The sequence below is a fragment of the Corticium candelabrum genome, chromosome 5 (assembly GCF_963422355.1).
Source record: "Corticium candelabrum chromosome 5, ooCorCand1.1, whole genome shotgun sequence".
Taxonomy (NCBI): Eukaryota; Metazoa; Porifera; class Homoscleromorpha; order Homosclerophorida; family Plakinidae; genus Corticium; species Corticium candelabrum.
Window position 1 is genome coordinate 2,663,415 of NC_085089.1, and position 27,988 is coordinate 2,691,402.

The window sequence follows — 27,988 nt, forward strand, 5'->3', positions numbered from 1 at the left end:
AAATAAATTAACGTTTAACTCACTCAACATAAAATTAAATTACTACTAACCGTCAGATGTAGATTAGGCGTAACGCGTGTTACCTTAATGCGATTATTGAGATCAGTGTGGCGTTTTCTAACGCGCGTTAAGCTTAATCTCCGTTTCCTCATATGTTGTTCTCACGCTCATGCAAGAACCCACTACTATTTGCAGTGACGTTAATTTGTGGGCTGGTTTGGAACCTTATGACCTTCCATAAGCATTGCGTCAGCTATCCAGTCAACAGTCCAAAGAACTTTGTAGGTAGACGACCTCATCATGTTTCCCTATATAGTTGTTTGAATTATTTAAACTGTATAGTTAAAAGTATTCCTAGAGAAAGGTTTATGTTAGTTTTCTACGAATTATGTATGATTATGTAAGTACTCAGCCGTACCGTATTGCCACTCACCCCTACACTTTACAACTCTAGGTAACGGGAAGTGAGATCACTATATGTAAGCATTTTTCCAAAATCCCACACTGTATTGTAAAGTATAGAGCAATCTTGCTGCTTTCTAGTATCTTCAGTGCAAACATCTACCGCTGTTGCAGCCACTAGGGATCGTTCCACAACCAGAAGTCCCACCACGTCTGCCTCAATCACAACGCAATCGACATCAGTAGCAACGACTGTTGTATCGCCTCCTACTGCTGAAGGCAGCACACAGTTAGTGTTTACTACAGTTTCTAAGTCTGAATCAAGCACTACACAAGCTACTACGTAAGTACCAACAACTGCATCACAACCAACCACTGCTGAAGCCAGTACGCAACTGCCTACCACAACTACTATGTCTGCCTCACTTTCAACGCGATCCAGTTCAACATCAATACCTATTTTATTGTCAGAAGGTATCACACAATTGCCTACCACCGCTTCTTCGTCTGTGTCGATTGCAACGCGATCTATATCAGTGAGCACGATTGTTTTACGTCCCAACACTATTGAAGTCTTCACACAACTGCCCACCACAACTATGCCTGCGTCATCCAGAAAGGCTACAAGAGCAACAACAGGTATGTCCAGAACAACGACTGCTCGCACTAATGACGCTTTTTCTTCAACGATTCGTTCAACACCTTCATTGACTGTCTTGCCTCGTGGTTCTACAAAGGCTATGGTCACGAACCGTGAATTCACGTCACAAATACACACAATACACACAATACAAATTTCTAGTGCTACAAATTCCATTCATTCAACGTCAGCAATAACTCGTGAAACAACGACACAACCGACTACAAATCTACTACACATAGTAAATGAAGCAAAATCCAGTTCTTCGAACACCACAATATACGCAGCAGTCGCTGCTGCAATTGGAGTTATTGTTTTAATCGTGTCTGTAATTTCTGTCGTTCTCTTCTGGAGAAGAAGAGCAGAAAAGTCGGATTTTAAAACAATTCAATCACATAAACATTTGACAGGTATTACATTGTTGTTTTTTCTCTTGCGTTTACTATTATCTGATTCTGTTCTATAATATTTAGACAAATCATATGCAAACGGTGTTGTAGTTAATTCTACAATTTCAGACGTTTTCTTTACTAAAAATGGGTGGGCAAATGACGTGGAACTTACAGCAACTTCATCAAATAGGGAATATAAAAAGAGCAACGCGTCAAATACAATGGATGTAAAGACATCAGACGATATGCAGTTGAATCCACTGTATAGTACCAATGCTTTGCGAAATCCGATGACTGAAACGTTTTCAACAGCTGCGTCTCGTAAAGATTTAAGATCTGGCAAGATTAATATACTCTATCAATCAGCAGATCAGTTATAGAGACCGACGGCACGTGAGTCAGAGAACGTCATTTACAACATGTGACGTGCATGCTGCATGGGGTAGCAACTATAGCAGTTACAGTATTATGATTTTTTAAAACCGTGTTAGCAATGCCGTTATCTAAACTCAGTAATACATATTCTGATTTTGTAAAAATACCCACGTAAACTAGCTGTGTGTGTGTGTGTGTGTGTGTGTGCGTGTGTGTGTGTGTGTGTGTGTGTGTGTGTGTGTGTGCGTGTGTGCGTGTGAGTGCCTGTTGAGTACTCATTTCCAGACTAGAGTGGACCATTTCCTTGGCTGAAAAAATGCACGAGAAACATAATACGTAAGTCGCATGACTCTTAGACTCGAGCACTGTAATACAACAACATGTGAAGGACAGCCATTTTACTAATCTAGTTTGACACTATACTAGCTGCTCTTTGTTGACACTTTCCGCGATGTCGTGGAAAGCGTGTGTTAGTTCATGTGGTCAACGTGCATTAGTTAGATCACATGACCAACGTGCATTAATCATTGGAGATCGCTAACCCACAGGTACACAGTGGCGTAGGAAGATGTTTGAGATTAACGGGCTGTCTGTGGTAGATGTATGCAAGACGAAACACCCTGCCAATGATGTCACAGCCATATTACCCCGTGGAACCCCCCGCAAAGTGCAAGAACTGCATGTAATCATTTGCATTGTGTTGATTACTAAAATCAAAAGTTTACCTAGCGGTTGATTTGTGCCAAAAAGGCGAATTGCGCCTTCAAGTAGAAACAGCTCAACTTGTCTACTTATAAATAATTATGATAGTGTATCTACATTGCTTTTTATCGTTCATTTGTTAGTAAGTGGTGTGATTATCTTACCAACCCCTCCAACCACTACCGATAGCAGACGTACGTAAGCCACCCACCAGACTTTACTTGCATCGGAAGAAGGCGGTCTGGTACCTCGCTCAGAGTGACATCTGACTATGCGTCAGGCGCGAAGAGCTTAAAGATAACGTCTTTCAATTCAATAATAAATATTACCGTCAGATACACGGAACAGCGATGGGAACAAAAGCTGCCCCGACGTATGCATGTCTCTACATGTGGGACTTTGAGATCGACTTCTTCAATAAAGCTAGAATATCAAAACCGAAACCAACACTATGGTATCGCTATATCGATGATATCATCATGATTTGGGACAATAGCTACGACGAACTTATAGATTTTCTGGAGGAACTCAATCACTTTAATCCCCATATTAAATTCACATGGACATTCTCTCAGACACAAGTAACATTCCTTGATCTCGATCTCAATAAAATCAAAATAGATGACACTTGGATGATCTCTACCAGAACACATACGAAATCCACGAACGCTCATCAATATGTCATGTGCAACAGCTGCCATCCACCAGGCACCCTTAAAGGTATCGTCCTGGGAGAAACAACTAGATACAGAAGAAATACAACCTTCCCAGAAGTCGCCGACTCGGACGTTGCTAATCTTCTTAAGAAATTCGGTCAACGCGGATACAAAGATAAAGAATTACAACGCTGGGTCAAAGAGTCAGATAAAAGACAACAATCAGAAGAAAAATTACGTCCAACTAATAATAATAATAATAATAATAATCGACCTAATTTTGTGACAACATATACAGGATGCCACAAATATCTATCACGTATAATACACCAAAATTGGCAAACAGTGAGGGAGAACTTCGAATTATGTAGACGTCTCGGGGATGATCCTCCCCGTATGGCCTACCGACGGGGAGTGAACATCGCCGATAAACTTGTAAAAGCAAGACTTTGAAAAAAGAAAATAACAACCGAAGTATCTACCGAAGTATCTACCCATGTACGACATCTCATATACTGTAATTTAATGTTAATTAACTATACTATGTGTATATACGGGTCACTAAACGTCGCTATTCAGTCAAATAGCTCAGTCAATCACTTTCAGTCATTTAGCATTTCGGCGTATTTGCTACGTCTTTTTTGCTTGTACTAGACTATATTTCACTTTTCTTTACTTTACTGTGAATCTCACCAGTAGTATTGACAAAGTCTCTACGGTATGACAGTTTTATTCATGTTTTAGATGGTAGTAAACTTAAACTTGTACTGATGAAGTCTAATTTCAATAGACGAAACGTTTGCTACGATTCACTCAATCATTGTTTACTTAATCACTGTCTACTGTCTACGATGCTCACGCGCGCGACCACTAGAACCGTATGGCGTGCCAAACGTAATAACAACGACGACGAACAATCCATCTATGCGGCGTCGTTCAAAGATTTCCATCCAAGCATCACATCATCTCCAATTGTTCATGATCCAACCGGAACGAACATCGCTGTCCCTCTCGCCGCTCTTCAGGAGGAAGACGAAGCGTCTACTGGAGACGACGAGCCACCACCACCGGTCGGCATAATGAGGAGGTTAGATAAACGCGATACAAATAACACATTAAATAAAGACATAAGTTCGGTCGTAACATCAATGGGCGTTACCCTCCCGCCGATATATATTCCATTCATAACAATACCATTCTCTATACCGACTGCTATGTCAACAACCAAACTATCTTCCTCGATCGTCACATCATTAACATCATCTGCTGTGACGACACTGTCTACTCCAATTGCCACAACATTACCAACAACACCTCCTGTTGTGTCAACAACCAAATTATCTTCTTCAATCGTCACATCATCAACAACATCAACTGCTGTGACGACACTGCCTACTCCAATCGCCACAACATCATCAATAACATCTCCTGTTGTGACGACACCTTTCATCAATATTATATCGACAACAACAGCAATGACAACAACAACAGAAGCAACAAAAATTAACAATCCAATCAGATCAGCTGAGGATCGGAGTGCTCCCCCTGGGGCTAACCCCCATCTCATAACCCTAACCTTAATGGGATGAGCCACGACCCTCAATCCACTTCCACCACTAACAACAACAACAACGCTTCTAAGCATATTACTAACATACAGAAATCTCTCACTAGGACAGAGATTAAACTTCTCAAGGAGGATCTGGAAGATCTAATGTTAGACTCCGTAAGATCTGATCATCATGCGACATTTTTGGGTGCCTGTCAAGAACAACAACTTATGCCTACAGGCTTCAAGATTCATAAACCACCTGCTGTGATGTCACTTGATGATACTTTTCGTAAACAACACAATGAGATTCTACAAAAAGCAGAACGAGAACTCCTTGATTTGGCTCTCGAACATGTCAACGCGCTCAATAAGCAGTACGATGACGATATCATAGACATCATAAACGAATTAGATACACAGTTATCTGACAGGGAACATAAGAAATTCAACGACAAAGCGGATTCTCTACAACAAAAACTGAAGAAAAGAAGATCATGGAAACTCAATTCACTTCAGAAGAATAAGAACAATCCTACGAACAATAAGAAGTCCGCTAACATCAAGACAAACGATAAGACAAATACCAACTCTACCAAAAAACAGACAAATACTAGATCTACTGCCGTTAAATCAACCTCTGCCGGCACCTTCCCACGATCAGGAAAGAACACAAGTAATAAGAGCAAGAAAACATCATATAATAACAATAACAACCCTACCCGAAACCCTCAACCTAACGTGGAGAAGAGGACGATACCGAGCCAAATCACTTGAGACGGGACGAGGACGGCTAGCAACAATGAAAAACCTGCTACCTTTTCAATCAACAAGGAGAACGACCATCATCAATATTTTTTAGGTACGGCGGCGGGATACCATCCGGTACCGATCCCAAACACACTTCCGCCATGGGTACCGATGTCTTATCGTCCGGTGTCACAATACTACCCGGCGATACCGACTCAACCGATGATACGGGCAAGTCTACCACCTATAGAACATCCATACGGTCACATGCCCGCAGGTCCCGGTATCAACACCGCTTATACCGGGCACCTGTGGGGTCCAAGGTGGTAAACTTATCCAATTGTAATCTATCAACAGCGGAATTGTCAGTATTGGACAAGGGTCTTACGTTTATCCCACAAACATACACAATGGGAAATAAACAATTACTAAACGACTTCGACGATTTTGCAAGAAGACTGCGCATCCAATATCTGTACTACGACTCTCCAAATACAATATACGATCCGTTTAAACCTAAATCAACACGTCCCTATCTCAATAGTGGTAACAAGACTCTGGAAACATATATTAATAACACAAGAAGCCAACTCCACCAATTACACTCAATAAGACCGACGAGGGACAACTTATCACCTTCCGAGAGGCGAGCATTCGCAAGTTTACAAAAAAAGAACCGACATTATCATAAAGAAGGCTGATAAGGGAAATTGCGTTACCGTAGAAGATACTCAAGACTATATAAAAGCGGCCGAGAAACATCTTTCTGACGAGACGAAATATGAAATATTACCATACAATACCACCGACATTATATATGATAAGATCCAATCAACTGTCCTATCTCACTATTTACGCCGCAATCTCACACGAACGCAATTCCAATACGCAAGCCGACCCAAGGAATGCTGCCGTACTCAACTTTTCTATACCCTTAAAAAGATACATAAGGACCTACCCGATATAAGACCTATAGTCAGCGGTCGCTCAGGCCCTACGGAACTGATAAGCGCCATCACGGACTATTATTTACAACCAATACTTCAGGAAACACAAACTTACCTGAAAAATACGGGTCAAGTCCTCTCTCTTTTACGGCAGCAAGAAATCAACGAAGGCTCCTTTCTCGTCACAATAGACGTTGTGGGTCTGTATCCCTCCATTCCACATGAAGAAGGCATAAAAATTGTTTCTAAACAAGTCCAAGAACACTATAACAACAAGGGATTAACCGATATGATACGAGATTTTCTAACACACATCCTTAAGAGAGACTGGCTACGCTAAAATTTAGAAATTCAATGAGGTATTAAATAAACAAATTAAAGTTACTAACGATTCAAGTACTCTGAGTTACTGCGCGACATTGACTCGAGACACAGGCTTTGTGGTTTTATAGTTTATTGACACTAACACAAACAATTCAAACTTATTACGTACACGGATATAATATACCTCCCACTATTCTACATAGACTACCTACTACCTATACTAGAGACTACATATACCACCCACTACCTATACTATAGAATACCACCCACTACTTATACTATATGCCCTATTTTTATATTGTTTTTATGCTTGCATGCAGTAACAACAACATTCTCTATTCTTGTTGTCGGTCTTGCATCTGCTGTTAAGTTAAGCCAGCCTCTTCCCTCAAATAATCAAACTTTTGCTGGTTGATTGGGTAGCACCTCGTCTGTTTCTGTACCATCGGATGGACGACGGCATGGTGGTAAGAGAAGTGGGGGAGAGGCTGGAGAGATCAAAATACTGTCATAGTGTGTCACTTCTAGTTGGTCGTCGTCCTCACGATTGTTTTGTATGTCTTTTCCATGTCGACAGCTTCTAGATTATCGTCGTTGCGACGAACGTCTGCCACTTCACTTAGTTCTTCATCATGTTCTTTTATGATTTCTACAAATAGAAGAAAAATCAATTACAATGCAATACATGCACATTGATACTGTGTAGCTACAGCTACACAATCATTACATGTTTATCACACTGCACGTCAATGAGGTACCGTACAGAAAGCAAAAAGAGAAACATCAGTACAGTATTATAGTATACAGTACTACATATATACCGGTCACTGGCGCGGGCGAAACCGATGGTCTTCGCCGTTTCCATAGCCTTCTTAGTCTCGTAGCAATATTCCATCTCTTCGTTTTCTTTGTGTGCCCATGTCGTCCCGAAGCAACTTCTTTTGTATCAAAACTTCCATTCTCCCTCCATTCATGAAAAGGCCAATAAGGCGACACATCACTCTCATTACTAGTAGTGGCATCATCTACACGACGACTATCGTAAATATGTCTGATTCGTGTATTGTGTTCATGCAACATTGGCGGGGCCATTAACTCACGAGCAGATGTTGGCGTTTTCTCTTCATATCTGCCAACTTTCCTCCGGCATCTCTGCTTGGCTCCAGGCCAACCTCAAAGGAATCTGCCCGACGTTTTTCATTCCGAAACGATCGGATGGAGCAGTAACACTTCTACCTTTTTGCCGTGATCGATTCCCTGAAGGCTCGATAGTGTCGTCAAAGTCTTCTAACACAACATCTTTCCATTTCATAGCTACTGCATCTAATAAACCACACGCATAAGAACAACAGCAAGATCTTATATGCATATGAAGTTAACACAACGAAAAAGATACTGTAATCTGGTGTTCGATACCACTACATTAGTATCATAGAAACCGTGATGTATTAAATTAAAGTATAATACATTTAACAAAAACAGAAGAAAAACAAGCAAACGCAACTACCGGTAGTGTACCTTCCTTTCTTGTATCTTTTGTCTTGATTTCCATGTCTTGCAACTTGACTTTTCTTTTTCCTTTGTATTTCTTTATTCTGTCATCAAGTGACAACCTCAAATCACTTCTACTGCGACTGCTCACATTCTCCTGGTGAGATGGATCATCTTCCGTGCTGCTCCATTGTAACTTCTCAGAACCGAGACGCTCAGAAACGTTTCCCATCGTTTTACTCATTTCTTCCAACGTTCCACCCACTGCAACGTCTTCCATGTCAGAGCTTCCTGTATACACGTGCAGGAAACATGATTAGCTCAAATAGGTCAGAGACAACTTCTAAATGACGTAAATATAAAGGTAAATACAGAGGCATGCCCACACACTTACACACACAATTTCCATAGCTAACTTAAGATAACTAACGCACATACTTTGCGATCTGAAACGAATTGTACGCATGAGCTCTTTCCAGAGTATTTCTTTCTTTTTCGTTTCTCCCATCATTTCATCTTTTCCATTCTCAAGCGTCACACCACTGTTGACACCGTCTTCACTCGATGGTGCAGACTCATCGTTCCTGCTCTTTTCTCCGCACGTTTCATGCATGGAAGACTCAATCTCAGTCTCGTCATTCACTCTTGCACTTTGCGCCAAGTCAGACATCTCTACGTAGATATTTATAAACAATTGAATATAAAGAAATATTTGTACACAAGAAAAAGGATTTTTTAAAAACGCACATTCACACAGCAAACAACTAAAATGTATATCAAAGAAAAAAGCGATTCCAATTACTATACCTCGTTTCTCAAGGAGAATTTTTTGCTCCCCTTGCCACTTGACTTCCTTCTTTCCCTTTTCTCTCATCATTCCATCCATATCGCTAAGTGATGCCATTGGAGCGCTTCGACCATCACTGTTGATAGCTTCCTTGCTGGTATGTCGTAGCTCTGTAGGCACGGGACTTCCATGGACCTCTTCTACGCATTCACTCGCTTTGTCGACCACTGCTGTTTTCTCCATACCAGCGACTCCTAAACAAAAACATTTTAGAGCTTAGAAGGAGCACACGCGCGCACACACGCACACACACACACACACACACACACACACACACACACACGACTCTATGGCTACACACGTATAATATTATAATAAAAACTACCGCGCAAAAACCTACAAATGCACACATTTATAATAAACAAAATATAATTTACTTCTAGTTGTCCAACTTCGTGCGCACAGTTGTTGTACTACTTCCTGTTCACTGCTTACATGATTTCTCAGTGAAAATGCAAGAGCACTTTGAGCAATATTGCAAACACTGATAGAAGGTAATGGACTGTCAACATGACTTTTTGCTCCAATATTCTAATAATAATAATAAAATTACAAATCTACACTCTGCTTCTACCCATCTTAACTTAATAACTTTTTCTCTTACGTTTACTCTCGTCATACAATCTGGTGTCTTTACAGACTTTTCATCATCTACTACAATACAACACATTTACGTAAACGTATTTGAATATAAAGAGTAGCATCAAGCGAACACACACACACGCACACACACACACACACACACACACACACACACACACACACGCACGCACGCACACACACACGTTGACTAAATCTATCAATGCATTCACCTCTAGTTCTTGTGTAGTTTGCCAATTCAGAAGAACATTCGCTTTCGTCGATCTCTTCAATCTTCAAACTACTGGTACCTTGATTGAATAATCCTAAGCGTGCATACATGTTTGCCAAATCAGAACGAAATTCGTTTTCGTCAATCTCTTCAATGATGTAACCATCCCCATTGAATTGTGTTTCTTCTCTTCTTTCACCTTAAATATCCATTCATATATCTTTTTATTAAACACCGTTGATAATGATTGAAATCAATAGTTTAATACCGTTTGGTAAACTGAAAGCAGACAAGTTTGTGGAAAATGCAGCATTGTGCAATTCATTCTCCTGATTTTCTCCATCTAGAACAGAACAATACGTCACATGTCACATAATACAACGATACGCAAACAAACGAGCTGTTATCAACAAGATAGCGATAAGTCCGATACTTGTAATGGAATTCTGACGCCTTAGCCTTCCGCCGTTTCTGAGAACTATTTCACGTGGATCGGTCGGCGTACCAGCTGCAGAAATCTAAAACAGACCATACAACAAATCGATCAACTCCTTTTCTAACGCACGCTTTACTTTATGACGTCATCAATGAAGTTGGCAACCTAAGTGTCTCTAGCAACACAGCGACACGCAGCCACTTTCCTTACCTCTGCCAACGAGCCGTTTTCAGCTCGTACGAATTTCGAATGGCAACAGCCCATAGTTAATCGCTAGAATAGCTGTAGACACATAATTATGGATATTGTTGGCTAGAAAAGGAAGACGCTACACCTTAACGCAACAGAGTATCCTCTCTTATCGCAAGTCTACGCGACTATGACAATGGATTGTGCGCGTCGTCACTAAATACAATCAAAGGAAGTAGTAAAACTGGTTTGGAACAAGTTGGCGACGCTCACCGACAATGTAATTAATTAATTCTCATACAACGTGATACCAGATTGAACGAAGCCAAACGCTAATGTCGTCTTACCGCATCATCAAGACACGAGCACTAGAAAAGAGAGCTTTTACGTTTATTATAGATCTTTCGTGTTTGAGACCAAATAACTGTTGCATTTAAGTTTAATTAAGCACCTACCTCATCTAAATACCTTTGTTCTACGGTACGTGACTTATCCGGCCATTTTAATTTTTACTTTTCAAAATGTAAATTTTAATTTCCCAAAAATTTATTTTTTATTTTTTACTTTTTTGTCAAATGTTTTTAATTCAAATTTGGTCATCAAATTTCAGTTTATTTGTCATATCTTTATTTTCGGTTTTTAATTTAAGTTTTTCATTTTTTATTTTAAGTTTCAATTTTTGATTTTATTTGGTTGACCATTGCCGAGTTCAGTCAGTCATGGAACGCCCAATGGTCCGTGGATTATTCGGCACATAAATAATCACATTGTATCCACATGCAGTTTCGAAAGTCCTAATTAGTACTTTCTTTCTCGGTAGAAACTGTCGTACTCTAGCAGTATGACGTTTTGTGTCGTAAACTGTGCCTCTCGTGCTATTATCTGGCATTGCATGCAGTGGCATCGAGGCATGACCCAATCCTCGGGCCATGGCCCAGATAAAATTTATGGGCGTGACCGTCTGTGGCCTCTACATACACTCTTCCTTAATTAACTAGTTAACTCTCTTTACATTAATTTATTGTGTCTAGCAGATGATGTGAACCGAGCAAAGCAGATTATGCTCTTAGGGTCTAGTTTACACATTTCTATTTCACTAGGGCTAATTACATCAATGCTACGGATTTTGTGTGAGACCAGAAGTTAGTCATTGCATCCTCTCACAGCCGCAGCAGGGATGGTTTAGACACATAGCAAAGCAAAGCCGCTTGCCTCTTCAACAAGCGCTGCGCTATTTATAAATATAAATCAGTAATTAGTAATTGCTGAATTGCTAGTTAAACAATTATGATTAACGTTGACACAACATGTACACTACGTGTTATGCTAAATGTTTTATGGATTTGAAACAAGTGGCATCTTCTGTATTTTCTGTACAGTCAATTGGTTGTTCTGTGTTGACATTGTCACGGGATTCCATAGAAATAGTTGCATTGTATTTACACTCATCTATTCTTTAAATAGACGATCATGTGATTTTATAGTTAGCATGTGGGAGGAGCCATGAATTCTGCAGCAGCAAACGTTCTGGTTTTCTTCGTTGCTCTTACTCTACACACGTTTTCTGGTTAGTCACATTTGGTATGTCTATGTTATAGACGTATTGCATGATTGTGCTGGTAGCTGCAAGTCTATTACGATAACGGCGTCAAATTAGGTGTTAAGGTGTTAAGATTTAGCGGCTAATTTTTTTGCGTTGCTTAGTATTTGCAATTCTGTAATATTTTGTGTTTCTGCTGCGACTTTCACGATTGCGCTATACTTCTTCACGTGAGGTTCCCCTTTGAATAGCGCCGCAGCTGTTTCGAGCTTTCAACAAGTAGGAAGCTTGAGAGCTGGTCGGTGCAAATTCTGACAGTATAGCGACGAAAATAGAGCTCGCAGAGCACGCATACCGTGCGCTCTGCATTTGATTCGCATGCATGTATGGGTGTGTCTTCTAGGTCTGAGTTGTCGACGCTGACGCGCCCCCGTAGACGGTAGATTGGCCAAAAACGTTGGCAGAAGTAAGAAACAGGTTGCGCAGCGGTTTACGAGAGAAACAAGTCTGCAACGTTAACGTGTCTGTCGACTAAGTCTTTACTAATTAAGAGGAGTCGACCTAGAGCCTCGTGTACCAACGCATACCCAAACCTCGTCCAAAAGTCGCTTTTTCTGAGTCTTTGTCGGCTACCAGTACGTTTCTACATACCTTCTGTTTCATATTTCGTGTGTTTGATGTCGATTAATTACAACTCTTACTGTCAACGCTTAGTTAATTAAATCTTCACAATCTGATGAGAACCGATTACTTTGCACGTGTGCGCTGCATAGGTAATATTAAGTTAGCGCTAATGATTCAGAAGACATTCATCTAGTGTTGATTGTTTTACCGTTGTAATACAATTTGTGAGTAGGAGTTTCAAGTTGTTCGTCAGGATGGACTCTCAGTGGAAGTAGCTGCTATCGACTTTTTACTACGATTAAAACGTGGGATAATGCTGAAGCTGATTGTGTCAATAAAAGCGGACATCTCGTATCTATCGTGTCAGACAGTGAAAATACTGTGGTGTATAACTTGACAAACGGCAGTCACGTTTGGATAGGAGTGAATGAAGACAGAGACGCCAACTCTTGGAGTGATGGTAAAACAATTTTATATCGTTGGAATGGCAACACAGGACGACGACGACGCAACGACAACGACGAAGACGGTGACTACGACTACGACGACCCCGAAGATTGCATAAGAATGAGTAGCAACAGTAATTGGCAGCATGAATCGTGTACTAACCAGTATTACTACGTTTGTGAAAGACCAGTACCGACTACCAACCCTTCTGCTACTATTGGTATGAACTTGTAATAATTATTGTATTGTAAAGTATAGAGCAATCTTGCTGCTTTCTAGTATCTTCAGTGCAAACATCTACTGCACCGTCAACCACTGTTGCAGCCACTAGGGATCGTTCCACAACCAGAAGTCCCACCACGTTTGCCTCAATCACAACGCAATCGACGTCAGTAGCAACGACTGTTGTATCATCTCCTACTGCTGAAGGCAGCACACAGTTAGTGTCTACTACAGTTTCTACGTCTGCTCCAATTACAACGCAATCTACGTCAGCACCAACAACTGTATCATTGTCAACCACTGCTGAAGGCAGCACACAATTTCCTACCACGACTTCTACGTCTGCTTCAATTACAACGCAATCAGCACCAACAACCGTATCATTGTCAACCACTGCTCAGGGTAGCACACTATTGCCTACCACGACTTCTTCGTTTGTATCAACTGGAACTCGAACGCCATCGATGGTCACAACTGTTTCACGACGAACAACCGCTCAAGTCAAGACACAACGGTTTCTGTCTACCACGACTTCTACGCTTGCATCATCACAAGCTACAAGATCAGATAAATCGACAACTCGCATGTCAGCAACGTCTACTGGCCGTTCAAACGGCAATCTCTTGGCATCGCTTGTATCTACACCTTTATCTGTTTTGCCTCGTGGTTCTACAAAGGCGATGGTCACAAAACATAAATTTACGTCACAAATTCTCTCAACACAAATTTCTAGCTCCAACAATTCCAAACAGTCAACATCAGCAACAACGTCACGTGAAGAAATGACACCAACGACACCATACGTGATTTCGATAGCAAATTCAAGTTCTTCAAACACGATAGTTTACGCAGTAATTGCTGCTTCAATTTCAACTATTGTTGTAATCGTATTTCTAATTTTTGCACGTTTACTCTGGAAAAGAAGAGCAAGCAAGCGGGCTTCCATAACATTTCAATCAGATTTGGCAGGTAGGATAGTTAATGCTTTTATTCTAACGTTCATTGACATTGTGATTCCTAGAGAAACAATACGCAAACAAAGTTTTTGGTAATTCTCCAAAGACAGGCGCTTACTTTACTAAAAGCGGGTCAGCAACGGACGTGCACATCTACTATGATCTCACAACAAGAATGATAGAGAAACCAACACGAGCATCAGAACAACGTGCAAGTACGACGACAGACGCTAATTTTACTAATCAGGAAATAGCGATGGACGTGGAGGGATACTGTAGGCCTTTAACAACAATAGTAAACAAATCAACAGAAACACCAATCGAAGACGAGGATGGATATCTAGCGTGTAGCTTTACAAACCCCTTAATGAGTGAGAGAGAAGTAGACCTGCAAGACGGTTATCTGTCTGTTACAGATGGAACCCTGCAACATGGTTATCTGACTGTTACAGATAGAACCCTGCAACATGGTTATCTGACTGTTACAGATGGAACCCGGACGGAGTTGAATGCTCTCAACCCCTTAGTAATAAAAGAGAGAGAAGAAGAAGACCAGCAACACGGTTATCTGACCATTACAGATGGGACGCGGACGAAGTTGAATACTCTAGAGGAAACTTCAAAAGAGCAAAACGTCAGCAACTCGATTAGCTTAGTTGTGTATATATTATACGTTCAATAACAAGTCTATATGTACAGATATGCACAACGTCGCCAGATGGAAACGATGATGATAATATATACTGGGAACCGGCTTCTACCGTACGGGAACTTTACGTTCAACTTGAGGGAAGGAGATTTAGAAAGATCGACCGACGTGACGTCACCGATAGGAAAGAGATCGGATCAGGGTAAACGATTAACATAACATTGATGTTAAAATAACTGCATTGGTTTCTGTGCAGAGAGTTTGGCGTGGTAGAGAAAGCAGTGTGGATAGTGGTACGTATAGCTTGGTGTATTCTTTAAAGAACTGATGTGGTGAGTAACAGTTGTCTTTAGAATGGTAGAGAGAAGCTGGCGGTGGCGGTAAAGACTCTGACAAATGAAGCCAATGCTGATGATCGCGTCAAATTTCTTCGTGAGGCAGCAATTAACGGACAATTTCGGCATCGAAATGTTGTCCGTCTTCACGGTGTTGTCACCATTGGATCTCCGGTACCGTATATATCACTAAATATTAAATGTTCCATATATTATTAAACCACAAATTTCGATGATTAATCTGTATATAGCCCCAAAATTTTGGTGGTCCAGGAGAGGCCAGTTTGATGAACGTATGCATGCATACTCAACACGTGGTAGCCAATATCGCTGCTTGCTTTCTTGATAGGACTATTAGTATGCTGTTAGATTGGTACAAAAGAAGAGGGAAGACACAATGTTGACTACAACTGCTGAGTGATAACTTTAATAGCTAATACACAACAAGACACGCACACTAGTGCCGCGTATTACATTTTCTACGTCACTAGTTGCAATTATCTGCACTTAGCACCTAAATGTCGAAGGATTATCAGTATAGCGTGTCCAGAGATCTAGCGTGTCCAGAGGCCTAGCATGTCAATGATCACTGCGGAATCCGTCATGGTAAAATGTCAGCAAGTCCCGCACGTTCTCGACCTTTCGGATAAAAGATACTGAAAGGAGTACCAAATTTTAGTGATATATTTTAACAATTTGGCACGTACGCTTTACTAATCAAATTGGAAATTTTGTAGTTTCATGGTAATTTTGATAAACATATTGTCAATTTTTATAGATAATGTTGGTTTTGGAGTACATGGAAAATGGTGATCTTAATCACTACCTTGTGAAACAAAGACCAGAGTATGCAGCAAGTGTAGCGTGAAAATGTTGCGTCGCGTAATCAACTTGTTTTGTTTTAATTTGATAGGCGTAGCGGACAATGTTGCCCTTCAGGTTCTGACAAGACGCTACTAAAAATGTGTCGTGATATTGCAAGTGGAATGGAATATCTTTCACGCAAATTGTTCGTTCACAGAGTGAGTGCTAGACCAATGAGACTATTAAAATTACCATAAACGACAGTTCTACTTCTACATGTAGGATTTGGCTTCAAGAAATATTTTGTTGAACGCAGAGCTGACTTGCAAGGTATATAAATATTAACTACAACTATCTAATTAACAAAAAATTAAATTATGTTGACGTATACGTAGGTGGCAGATTTTGGCATGACACGTGACGTGTCTGACGACAACTACTACGTGACAAAAGGCGGGAAAGTCCCAATAAGATGGTGTGCTCCTGAGGTATAAATCGATCAAATGTTATTTGGTGGGTGAACTAATGCGCGCTTGCTGTATGTTTCTGATCAGAGTTTGAATTTTAAAAAATATTCGTCTGCCAGTGACGTGTGGAGCTATGGAGTTGTCCTCTATGAAGTGTGGTCGTTGGCACGACGTCCTTACGGTGTCATGAAAAACAACGAGGTGGCTATACGTAGCTAAGAAAGCAAGATTATATTTGCAGTTATATATTTAAATGACTGTTTTCCTGCGCAGTTGATGAAGAAGATTGAGATTGGATATCGCCTTTCTCCTCCTCCGGGATGTTCTCGTTCTCTTTATCATCTCATGATTGACTGTTGGTGAGTGTACAGACACATGTAGGTCTTGGTTGTGCGATTACTGCTATTTCCTATGTTGCCAGGCATCCTGATCGCCATGAAAGACCGAGTTTTGGAAATATCGTGCAGAGGCTTCAAGAAGCTGACGAATTTCTTTTGACAAACAGAAAAGAAGAGAAGGGGATTGAAGGAAAACTAGGAGACGCGTTGGACGCGTCAGAAAACTGTTACACAGACTTGCAACACATTTATGCAAAATATTGATCGTGACACGTCGTATAACTACTGGTACGCAACGTGTAGAAAATCTTTCAAATTTTGGGATACATATTCTAGTTAGCTGAGTGATTGGTACTAAAGCTATTTTGCTAGAAAATTACGTATTACATAAAATGATGATTTTGTATACGTGTGGCATATAATACCCGCTAACTTAATTGAAATTGAAGTCTAGATCTGCAAGCACATTGTATGTGATACTTTATATTCAAACGTATCTTTGGTATGTTATCTCTTTGGTCAGTTTACAGTTTATACCGTACAAGCAATACCTGATTAATACTTCTATAAATAGATGTATCAAAATAGCTGATTATATTCTAAATGTATTAATATGTTGAGCACATCCAAATTTTTAAATTTTACTTTATAAATTTTAACATTTTATCTAAACTTTGAAATATCTATTAATACAATCTTTTCTAATTAAAACCAAAGAGATAACAGAAGATTTTATGCTTCTGTTTAATTAAAATTGTATTTGATTAGCTTAAATTTTGTAAATTACTGTAATTTTTTATCTAATGTAATTTACACGTTCTTTATTTTCTGTAAATGCCAAATACGATGACATTGGACTGTGTGTGCAGAACGTACGCGAAGAAGAGTTACCGCATACGGGACCATTGGTACCAAATACGGGACTATGTGTACCGGATACGGGACTATGTGTACCGCATACGGGACCATTTGTATCAAATACGAGATTCTTTGTCTAGCATACGGAAACTTGATGCTGGTGGTTGCTATTGTTCTGATTGTAAGGTTTAGGTATTTGCATAAGGGTTGCAATAGTTCATCTTCGTAGTTCAACTTTGATTTTCAGACTAGAATGGACCATTTCTTTGGCTGAAAAAATGTACGAGAAATATAACGCGTAAGTCGCATGGCTCTTAGACTCGGGCACTGTAATACAACAACGTGTGAAGGACAGCCATTTTACTAATCTAGTTTGACACTAGACTAGCTGTTCTTTGTTGACACTTCTTCATTGCATTTACACTAATCTATTCTTTAATTATATTAATAGACAATCATGTGATTTTATAATTAGCGTGTGGGAGATATCAAATGTTCTATGTAAGTGTCAGATGTCAGATGTATAATAAAAATGTATAAAAAATATCGGATGTAAGTGTTGTATGAGTCCTTCTGCGGGTGATTTCGTTGGACAAGATGACACGGTCCATATGGATGCAGCACCATGCTAGAAAGTTTCTACAAAGAGCAAAGTTCGACAGGCGTGGCATTAGCGCACGTTAGTAATCACACTCCTCTGGCTACAAAGCAATGGCGCATTGAGATTGGGCCCCCACCTTGGACACCATTCTACATGTATAAACGCCTGTTTTCGAATTTTCTTAGAAAATAACATGCAGTCTATATAAAAGAAAGTAATAGTCGACGTTACATGATGATGATGATGATGATGATGATGATGATTATGATGATGATGATGATGATGATGATGATGATGATGATGATGATGATGATGGTGATGGTGATGTTGATGATGGTGCTGGTGATGGTGATGGTGCTGGTGATGGTGCTGGTGCTGGTGCTGGTGGTAGTGCTGGTGGTGGTGGTGCTGCTGGTGGTGGTGTTGGTGGTGGTGTTGGTGGTGATGGTGATGGTGGTGGTGATGGTGATGGTGCTGGTGGTGGTGGTGGTGATGGTGATGGTGGTGGTGATGGTGATGGTGATGGTGGTGGTGATGGTGATGGTGGTGGTGGTGGTGGTGGTGGTGGTGGTGGTGGTGGTGGTGGTGGTAATGATGATGATTACTTTATTTCGCACCAAAGGTACAGTACATGTCCATAATTGGCACACTAAAGCACGCAAGACCAACCTTAGCAAAGCAAACATTAAACTGTACGTCAGAGCTCCATGAACATGCAGTGGCATGCATGCTGTAATAACGTTATTGTATAGTCTTTGATCTACAGTGAATGTAGCAGTTCAGAACGCGCATCGGTCGCTACTTGCATCCGAGTGTTGTGATATGATGCCACCTAATTAATGCAAACGGCTGATCATGCGTCTTCCAAGCAATAATTAATTAAGTTTGAACAAGTGTATATAAATCTAAAATTGTTGCAACTATAGTCTGGCATTGCTGCGTAGGTTCCTCGAATTCTTACAGCTCAGATCTCATTCGCACAAAATGTATAAATAAATGCATGCATGGCGTCTCAGCTGTAGAATAATTATCCTCATTTACACGACGTTATGTGCACATAATGTGTATTGCTGACGTTCAGTATTGCTGACTTTCAGCTCTAGAGTGTCAAGCAAAAGAGAAATAGTAATATATACGTATCTATCGCTTGGTAATGCAGTCGAACATACAATTTGAATTAGACCACGCCCACTGTGATGTGATGTGATGTACACACGATTTGCTATGCATCTTACCAAACGCGGTCACATGTACACTTGATGCAAAAAATTCAAGATCGCAAAACCGACCCTTAATTAACCAAATTATAATTAACAGTTTCGTTGTTTTTTGGAAGGGATTGGTGAGCGAGGTCAGCCTTGATGCTTGAAGGTGAATCCCCGTGTACCTGCCATGATGACGGGTTCAAGATGCGTGAACCCAAGGATATAGTCCCCGGTGAACATATCTGCAACAAATATGAACGAAATAGTGCTTGTAAACAAAACAGTCCCCGAAAACAGTCCCCCTATGACATTCGAATGCATGGAATCTGGCCGAGCTGTAAAAGTCAAGAAAACAAAGTATCGAATCGAAACAGTTGCAAACTTGTAACAATTTTATAATTGTCATAATTTATTCGTGATGTTTCAGAAGTGCTCGGTGAACGAAATCAGTTAGTCAACAGTTGGTGCGAATAATAGAAATTCAAGAATACAACGCAACTGAACTACTCCAAACTTCTTGTGATAATTTTTTGCAATTGTTTGAATCAATACTCTTGGTGTTAGGAAGTTATCATCATGCAGTAAGTTGCTTTGAGTGTATCCACAACTCAAATGCACTATGCAAATGAGCAAACATGGGGACACCCCATGCACAACAGTTTCATAATGCCCCCGCCTTGAAAGTGATAGAAATAAAAATAGATCACACAGTCATGTGTTTAGAAGCGATTGGCTTGGCTAGATAATGACTGAAGCCTATGATGTAGACAGGAAGTCTATCACAGAACGACAAGCAAATCAATGTTTTTGAGCCCATTTGAAAATTTTTTCATGGAAAAACAGTGCAAGTCATGTTTATTTAGATGTGGACATCTTATACATGCACTGATAGCTTGGCAAACTAGAAGTGCATGCTGTATGTATTGCTACGTACACTTGCCTCCTTTTGTAGATTAAGCCATCACACAAACACACGCACGCACACGCACACACACCAGTTTTCAAATATTCATTATATCGTAATTAGACTACGACAGTCGCATGAATCCAACACACAAACTGTCCAACAAACCAAATCAGACATACATTTATTCTCAGATATTTATATAGTGAGACAAGGCCTACATCTGCAACTCTCAATCCATGGAATGTAGAAAAGTTTCCTGGTGTACCGTCCGTTCACAATGCAGTTGACATGGTACTTTCTTATACTAATGTTCCCCACGTGTGTGCAGTAAGAGCAACCCCTTTCAACTCGTTCTAGATCTCGGAGCCTCATCGCTGAAATGACGAATGTCTCTGAAATAAGACGCGAGTAGCTTGTACACATGCCATAGCACAACTGGAAGGAAATACCATACATTACATCAAATCAATATGTGAGATCTAGTCTAGGCTTAGTTATACCTTTGTCTCGACTTGCCGTCTGCATCGACCGTACCTCAGAGTTACTCTGTAACTCGTACGAGAGCAAGCGTTGCTGTTGTAACGTATGGAAGAGTGCATTGCAATCGATAGTCTTGCAAGTTGTCGCTGACAAGTAAGCAAGGAAAGAGCTGCAGAATCTTTACTAGAACCTTTATTAGAGGACAGTTTCTTCGGCAGTGATCTTTCTTGTCTAGTCCTATAGCTTGCAGAAAGCTTGGTGGTCGAAGGTATCCATGATACTTTGTCACCGTGGCTGATGAGAGTTCCACAACACAAAATGAGGGTGACCAGTAGAGACCACATTCTAGAGTGCAAGATATGCAGATAGACTTCCAAACTTCAAATGGAGAAAAAGGGGTTTGGGTGCACAGTCTGTAAACTAGAGCCAGGGAAAGTGTACCCACCTACTGGATGGGGAACAATTTTAGTACGAAGCGTGCTGCTTTATAAATATGTTTTTCCCAAACAGTTACCTCATGTCGTGCACGTGATCACACGACCGCTAATTTGTAGGAAATGGCATACCTGGCATCTCTTTGTTCTCTGCAAAAAGTCCCAGAAGAATACAACAAGAAACAAAGCAGAGAGAAGGCAAGATATATAACTAACCACAAAGACAAATGATTTAAAATAAGTCTAAGCAATCCGTATTACCTTTTAATTCATTACAAAATATTGCATACTTCAACTAACCCTAATCTTAGAATTTCATTCTTTTCGAGATAGCAAACTCAAACAACGACATACTGGTAATGCTTACTAAAAGATCCCCAATCTATGAAAAGAGAAACCACACATAAATATGCATCTATTTCTCGCTATGAGTCCTTAGGTCATCAGATAAGTTATAAGTAAACAATACACTGAAACTACGTACTGCCTTTCAATCTATACTTTCATGATATTTTGGTTACAAGAAAGCAAGCTTCTTGTTTTCGCTTACAGCTGAGAAACTATGATGTTTAGTCTGGTCTAAATTATCTAGACATTGTAGTGGAAACTTGCACTGATGCAGACGCTTTCCCAGGAAGAATTATCATAGCTCTGCATGTTCTAAGTACCCATCTTAATCAACTTGCTAGCTATCACGGAAGTTATTAGTGATCCACTCAACTTTATGTATATATACTAAGATAGCCAAAATTGTGTTACTTTAATTAAGGAAGTCTCAAATTGTTTGGTGAGAGTATTGATCTTAAAGACTTTGCATATTCATTATAGATCTTTGATCTTCATAGTGATCTTCGCATGTTCATTAGATATGCTTCAGACAGGTCGGTGAGAAATTTGGTTGCCCAGTTATTTTGATACTGTCACAAATATATACTAAGCCCACCATCCCGTTCTCCAGACGAGCAGATTAGATTATTAGCTGTTAGTAAATAAATTTATCGTTGTATGCATTCATGAAGTATATTTCATTCACAGAATTGGCAGCCACAGAGAGAATTTTCATTATGTTAATTAATTTAACGTTGCATGGAAATTTATGTTGTTGTATTTCAATGATATCCCGTTTGGAGAAAGTAGCTAGCAAAGATCGAGTATCCTAATATATGCAAATTTATTTGTTGAGTATCCCGTTCTAATTTATCGTGAAGTGGATGGGATTTTTGATCTTCATAGTGATCTTCACATGTTCATTAGATATGCTTCAGTCAGGTCAATATAATAGGTAAGAAATTTGGTTGCCTTGTTATTTTGATACTGTCACACGTACACACATATATTTACATATTATGTCTTCTTCTTCTTCTTCTTCTCTGCAAGACGTTCTATCGTCTCGAAAACACATATATGTATTAGGTACGATTCAGTTTGAGATTGAACTACAAATTGGTTTTTTTCATATGTAGACACTACCAAGTTTAAATTAATGTGTAAACCAAGACAAGTCAATTATCTTAGCTAACTGTAACTTTATTTTACAAATTGCAATTGGAAAGAACTACTAGGATAAATTACAAATTCGAGTGCATGACATGTTACCAAATATGTACACATTTTTAGAGGTGATCATTGTAGCGTATGACACTTAATTAGATTAGACCTAGCTGGCATGGTATGTAGTAATTAGACATAGCACTATTTGGTTAGTACGTTAGTGAGCGTTGTAGAGTGTGTAATAACAAGTGAGTCTAACTAATCGAGCCTGTGTCCACCGAGCAAACACAAAATTGGCCACGAGGATGGCGCAGAGCCACACAAAGTATGGACATTTGGAACCACTCCAACCAGGTGACAAGATCGATGAATATCACCAACGTTTTCTGCTCTATTGTACCGCCAACAACATCGTCGACGCGGACAAAATGAAAGCAATATTCCTCACGACAGTCGGAGGAACAACGTACTCAATATTATCGAACCTCGTCAGTCCGGCTAAACCACAAGATAAGACCCTCGACGAACTCATCACATTGCTGAAGAATCAGTACGAACCGAGGAAGATAGTCATTGCCGAAAGGTTCAAATTTTATAAGAGACAGCAGAAAGAGGGCGAATCAATTGCAAATTACCTTGCAGAATTGCGCCGCTTAGCAAAACATTGCGAATTCGCGGACAGCCTGAACACAGCGTTACGCGATCAATTGGTGTGCAGTCTCCGACATGAAGGCCTACAGCAGAAGGTCCTAGCAGAACGAGACCTGACATTGGAAAAGGCACTGTCGCTAACTCAAGCGCACGAAACCGCAAGACATGAACTGAAATTGTTGCAAGGAGAACCGCAACCAAGTCGACAAACATACCAAGCAGCGGAGACAACGTTTACAGTGCAAGCATCCGGAGGTAGGCGGTTCACTCCCAGGGATAGCAGAGCTGAAGAGCGTGTTTGCCATCGTTGTGATGGACGCAATCACGACTCTGAAAAGTGTTGGTACAAGAGCGCCACTTGCCGGGTTTGCAACGTTAGAGGTCATATGGCCAAAGCTTGCAGGAAACGGAAGCAATCTGGCCAGAAGTATCAAGCGAGTTATGGCTCGGAATTTCAGAACCGCAAGCAAGCAACGAAGTCGACGAAGTCCAGACACCAAACGAACCAAGTCGAAGAAGACGACGAGGTGAGTATGATATATACTCTGACAGACAAACAGAGCTCACCCAAAGTCACCGTGGAAGTTGCGGGGGCGTTAGTGACAATGGATGTCGATACCGGGGCATCTATGACTATGATACCTGCGTACATATACAAACGTTTTCTGACTCACGTGAAGTTACAGAAGAGTAGAGTCAAACTTCAGACATACTCCGGAGAACGACTGACGGTAAGGGGGAAAGCTTCAATCCGTTACGGCAACCAGACCGCACGTGAGAAAATGGTAGTTGTTGAAGTTCAAAACAAACCAGCAGTCTTGGGGCGAAACTGGCTTTCACAGATCCGACTGGATTGGCACATGTTATTTAGGGTTGACGGACCGACCAGCCCACGGGAGACGCTGGGTACCGATTATATTAAGAGATACCCCAATTGTTTGAGAAGGGAATTGGAACACTGAACGGATACGAAGCACGCATTACACTAAGACAGGATGCAGTGCCAAAGTTCCATAGACCGCGACCGGTACCCTACGCCCTACACAGTAAAGTAGACGAAGAACTGGACCGTTTGCAACAGGAGGGAATAATTCGACAAATTAACAGAAGCGAGTGGGCATCACGTATTGTAATTGTAAGGAAGGCTGACGGGTCAATACGGGTATGTGGTGACTACAAAGTTAGTGTGAACCCTTACCTAGAGACGGAATGCTATCCAATGCCTAATCCGCAAGACCTGTTTCAACCCTAGCAGGGGGAAGAGTCTTTACTCGTTTGGACATGAAACAGGCATACCAACAAATGAAGATTAGCCCAGACTCTCAGGCATACTTGACAATCAATACTAGCAAGGGACTCTTTGTGTATGCAAGGATGCCGTTTGGAATCACATCTGAACCTGCTATTTGGCAAAAGGCCATGGATGAAATTTTAGCAGGCATTCCAGGATGCATATGCTACTTAGATGACATACTGGTAGTAGGATGTAGCCAGGAGGAACATGACCAGCAGTTAGACATTGTGTTGGACCGACTGAATAAGAGAGGTATTCGACTAAAAGAAGAGAAGTGCCCATTCAACACTTCCGAAGTGGAGTATTTGGGCCACCTAATTAGCGAGAAGGGGCTCAGACCATTGGAGAGTAAGTATCGAGCAATTAGAGAGGCTCCCCAACCACAGAATGTAACTCAATTAAAGTCATACTTGGGTTTACTCAACTACTCTGGTCGATTTTTACCGACTATCTCAACTACCCTCCAACCTTTGTACAAACTACTCCAGAAGTCTACGCCATGGATTTGGAAGAAATCACAACAAGAAGCTTTTGAAAAAAGCAAAGAGAAACTATTGAATTCGAGCTGTCTAACGCATTACGATTGGCAAAACCATTACGACTCAAGTGTGACGCCTCACCAGAAGGAATTGGGGCTTGTTTAACGGACGTTATGTCAGATGGAACTGAACAACCAATTGTATTCACATCCAGAACATTGTCTTCAACTGAAAGAGGTTATGCACAGTTGGAAAGGGAAGCCTTAGCTCTTATCAACGGTGTATGACAGTTCCACAAGTATTTGATAGGACATAAATTTACGCTAGTGACAGATCATAGACCTTTACTTAAAATATTAGGACCGAAACAAGGGATCCTGACTTTGGCAGCTGCTAGATTGCAGCGTTGGGCAATAGTACTGAGTGCGTATGACTACGATTTAGAGTTTACTCCCGGAATAAACAATCAAGAAGCGGTCATGCTGTCCAGACTTCCACTGCCCGTGGAAGCGATCGATCCTAATGAAATTACGTACCATATAAATTACTTGGACTCTTTGCCAGTTACAGCAGACCAAGTGAAACAAGCCACGGTCAAGGATCCAATCCTTAGCAGAGTATTGAAGTATACTCTAGAGGGATGGCCAACCAATGGGTCACCTGAACTCCACGGTTATGCCAAAAGGTCAACCGAGTTATCTATTACCGAGGGATGTCTAATATATGGAGGAAGAGTAGTGATTCCATATTCACTACAAAAACAAGTATTGTCTGAACTACACACAGGACATATAGGAATGGTGTGAATGAAGGCGACGGCTAGAAGTTTTGTGTGGTGGCCTGCCTTGGACAGAGATGTTGAGAGTATAGTCAGATCATGTTCCACGTGTCAGGAACAACGGAATAAACCTGCAATTTCAACGCCAACTCATCCTTGGATATACCCGGAAGGTCCTTGGGAACGTGTCTATGCAGACTTTGCGGAGTACGGAGGAAGACACTATTTATTGTTAGTAGATGCGTTTTCAAAGTGGCCAGAGGTCCATGAATTACACAAGAATACTACTGCTTGCCAGACAGTAGAATGTATGAGAAGAACATTTGCAACTCATGGAATACCATATTGTATGGTAACTGACAATGGACCTCAATTCTTATCAGAGGAGTTTAGTAAATTCATGCGCTCAAATGGCATCCACCATCAACGTACCCCACCATATCACTTATCCACGAATGGACAGGTGGAGAGGATGGTACAGGAATTAAAGAAGAGCTTGAAGTCTAAGCCATCGGATCGAACATGGAGTCACCAAGTGTTATTGTTCTTACTTCATTATTGGACTACCCCACACGGTACGACTGGAAAGACTCCGGCTGAGTTGCTGATGAAACGTTCTCTTAGGAAAAGGCTGAGTCTGTTGAAACCGGAAGCTGGAAAAAAGATACGAGATCATCAAAGAGAAGAATTTAACCAGGCTACAACCAATGTAAGAGAAATAGGTCCAGGAGACACTGTTTCTGTCTGGAATCCAAGAAGAGATGGTCGAAGCAAATGGCTCGCAGGAAGAGTGACACAACGACTGGGACCAACATCTTATTTGGTAAATGTAGACGGACACATAGGATACGTTCATATTGATCACTTGATAACAAGAGATGCGACCAATACACAAATGATTCTGCCAGAAGAACCGGATATCTTGCCAGCTACAGTTGTACCAGATTCATCAGGACCCGTGTTAGAAGATCCTACACTTCCAGCAAGTACACTTACACCTACGGAGACTACAGATGAGGAGCATATCATGAGGAAATCCACTGAGACTAAAGATCCAGTCACAGACAATGGAGCAACTGAACCTCAGGAGGAAATCAGTCAAAGGAGATATCCAACTCGAGAGAACAGACAGCTACCTCTCAGGTATCGAAAAAGACTAAAGGGAGAGGAGTGTAGTGTATGACACTTAATTAGATTAGACCTTGCTGGCATGGTATGTAGTAATTAGACATAGCACTATTTGGTTAGTACGTTAGTGAGCGTTGTAGTGTGTAATAACAAGTGAGTCTAACTAATCCAGCCTGTGTCCACGGAGCAAACACAAAAATGATAAGTACTATTAACTTAAATATTTGATCATTTGATTATCAAGTTAGTGAGTTATTTCAAAGAGTTTTACTAATTGTAATTATGACGATTAACAATAGAGTTGCATGCCGAGTAGTACCGAATGCACTGTACATGTGACTCGCTGCGTACAATTCTGCGTGCATTGCTTTGGAGTCTGTTTGCGCATGCGTTCAGACTAGGTGTAGATAGCTACTGTACTATAGCGTATTCAAGTCTACGGGCATCAGTTTGCAACTTCAGTTTTGATTATCGACTTGCTGTTTGATGACCATTCAAGCTGAAAGCTTTCTACCACGTGTAGATACTCAGGTAGCGTATCTAGCTAGGTAAGTAAGAATATCTAGCTACACGGTTTTCTGTATGCATGTTTGTAGATGAAGCATATAGAATCTATCTATATGAGTGTTACTTGTGATGACTGTTGTTTCTCTGCTTTCTTATGAAACCTGGCTAGTGTGCATGTCTTTCACTGCATGATCTTTGAATCTTTAATTAATTCTGCTATCTAGCTATAGCCTACTAATTATTACTGTATGATCTAGTCATACAGGACAGAGGCAGTCATGC

General features: G+C 40.6%; 5 protein-coding genes across 6 annotated transcripts; 3 read left to right on the top strand and 2 right to left on the bottom strand.

Moving 5' to 3' along the window:
• Positions 1-442: 442 nt before the first annotated feature.
• LOC134179315 (uncharacterized) lies at positions 443-1,446 on the bottom strand. The gene has a single exon (XM_062646181.1). The coding sequence runs from the start codon at positions 1,217-1,219 to the stop codon at positions 443-445; it is 777 nt and encodes a 258-aa protein (XP_062502165.1). The 5' UTR covers positions 1,220-1,446.
• A 10,565-nt stretch (positions 1,447-12,011) lies between these two features.
• LOC134180007 (uncharacterized) lies at positions 12,012-17,168 on the top strand. Of its 2 annotated transcripts, XM_062647064.1 has the most exons (15): positions 12,012-12,078; positions 12,908-13,342; positions 13,402-14,313; positions 14,366-14,671; positions 14,789-14,934; positions 15,000-15,151; positions 15,206-15,242; positions 15,303-15,458; positions 16,063-16,130; positions 16,198-16,306; positions 16,371-16,418; positions 16,484-16,576; positions 16,643-16,756; positions 16,829-16,914; positions 16,977-17,168. In XM_062647064.1, exons 1-15 carry the CDS (start codon positions 12,015-12,017, stop codon positions 17,155-17,157), a joined length of 2,907 nt encoding a protein of 968 aa, XP_062503048.1. In that variant the 5' UTR covers positions 12,012-12,014; the 3' UTR covers positions 17,158-17,168. The 2 variants fall into 2 exon arrangements, with proteins under 2 accessions (XP_062503048.1, XP_062503047.1); XM_062647063.1 differs by having other exon boundaries at positions 14,366-14,934.
• Positions 17,169-20,557: 3,389 nt separating this feature from the next.
• Positions 20,558-21,304, bottom strand: LOC134180539 (uncharacterized). The gene is made up of 2 exons (XM_062647712.1): positions 20,965-21,304; positions 20,558-20,899 (listed from the first exon to the last, which is right to left on the bottom strand). The coding sequence occupies exons 1-2, from the start codon at positions 21,286-21,288 to the stop codon at positions 20,660-20,662; spliced, it is 564 nt and encodes a 187-aa protein (XP_062503696.1). The 5' UTR covers positions 21,289-21,304; the 3' UTR covers positions 20,558-20,659.
• Positions 21,305-23,126: 1,822 nt separating this feature from the next.
• On the top strand, positions 23,127-24,502 carry LOC134179903 (uncharacterized). The gene has a single exon (XM_062646922.1). The coding sequence runs from the start codon at positions 23,175-23,177 to the stop codon at positions 24,480-24,482; it is 1,308 nt and encodes a 435-aa protein (XP_062502906.1). The 5' UTR covers positions 23,127-23,174; the 3' UTR covers positions 24,483-24,502.
• Positions 24,503-25,815: 1,313 nt separating this feature from the next.
• LOC134179904 (uncharacterized protein K02A2.6-like) lies at positions 25,816-27,351 on the top strand. The gene has a single exon (XM_062646924.1). It carries the CDS (start codon positions 26,100-26,102, stop codon positions 27,252-27,254), a length of 1,155 nt encoding a protein of 384 aa, XP_062502908.1. The 5' UTR covers positions 25,816-26,099; the 3' UTR covers positions 27,255-27,351.
• The last annotated feature ends 637 nt before the right edge of the window (positions 27,352-27,988 follow it).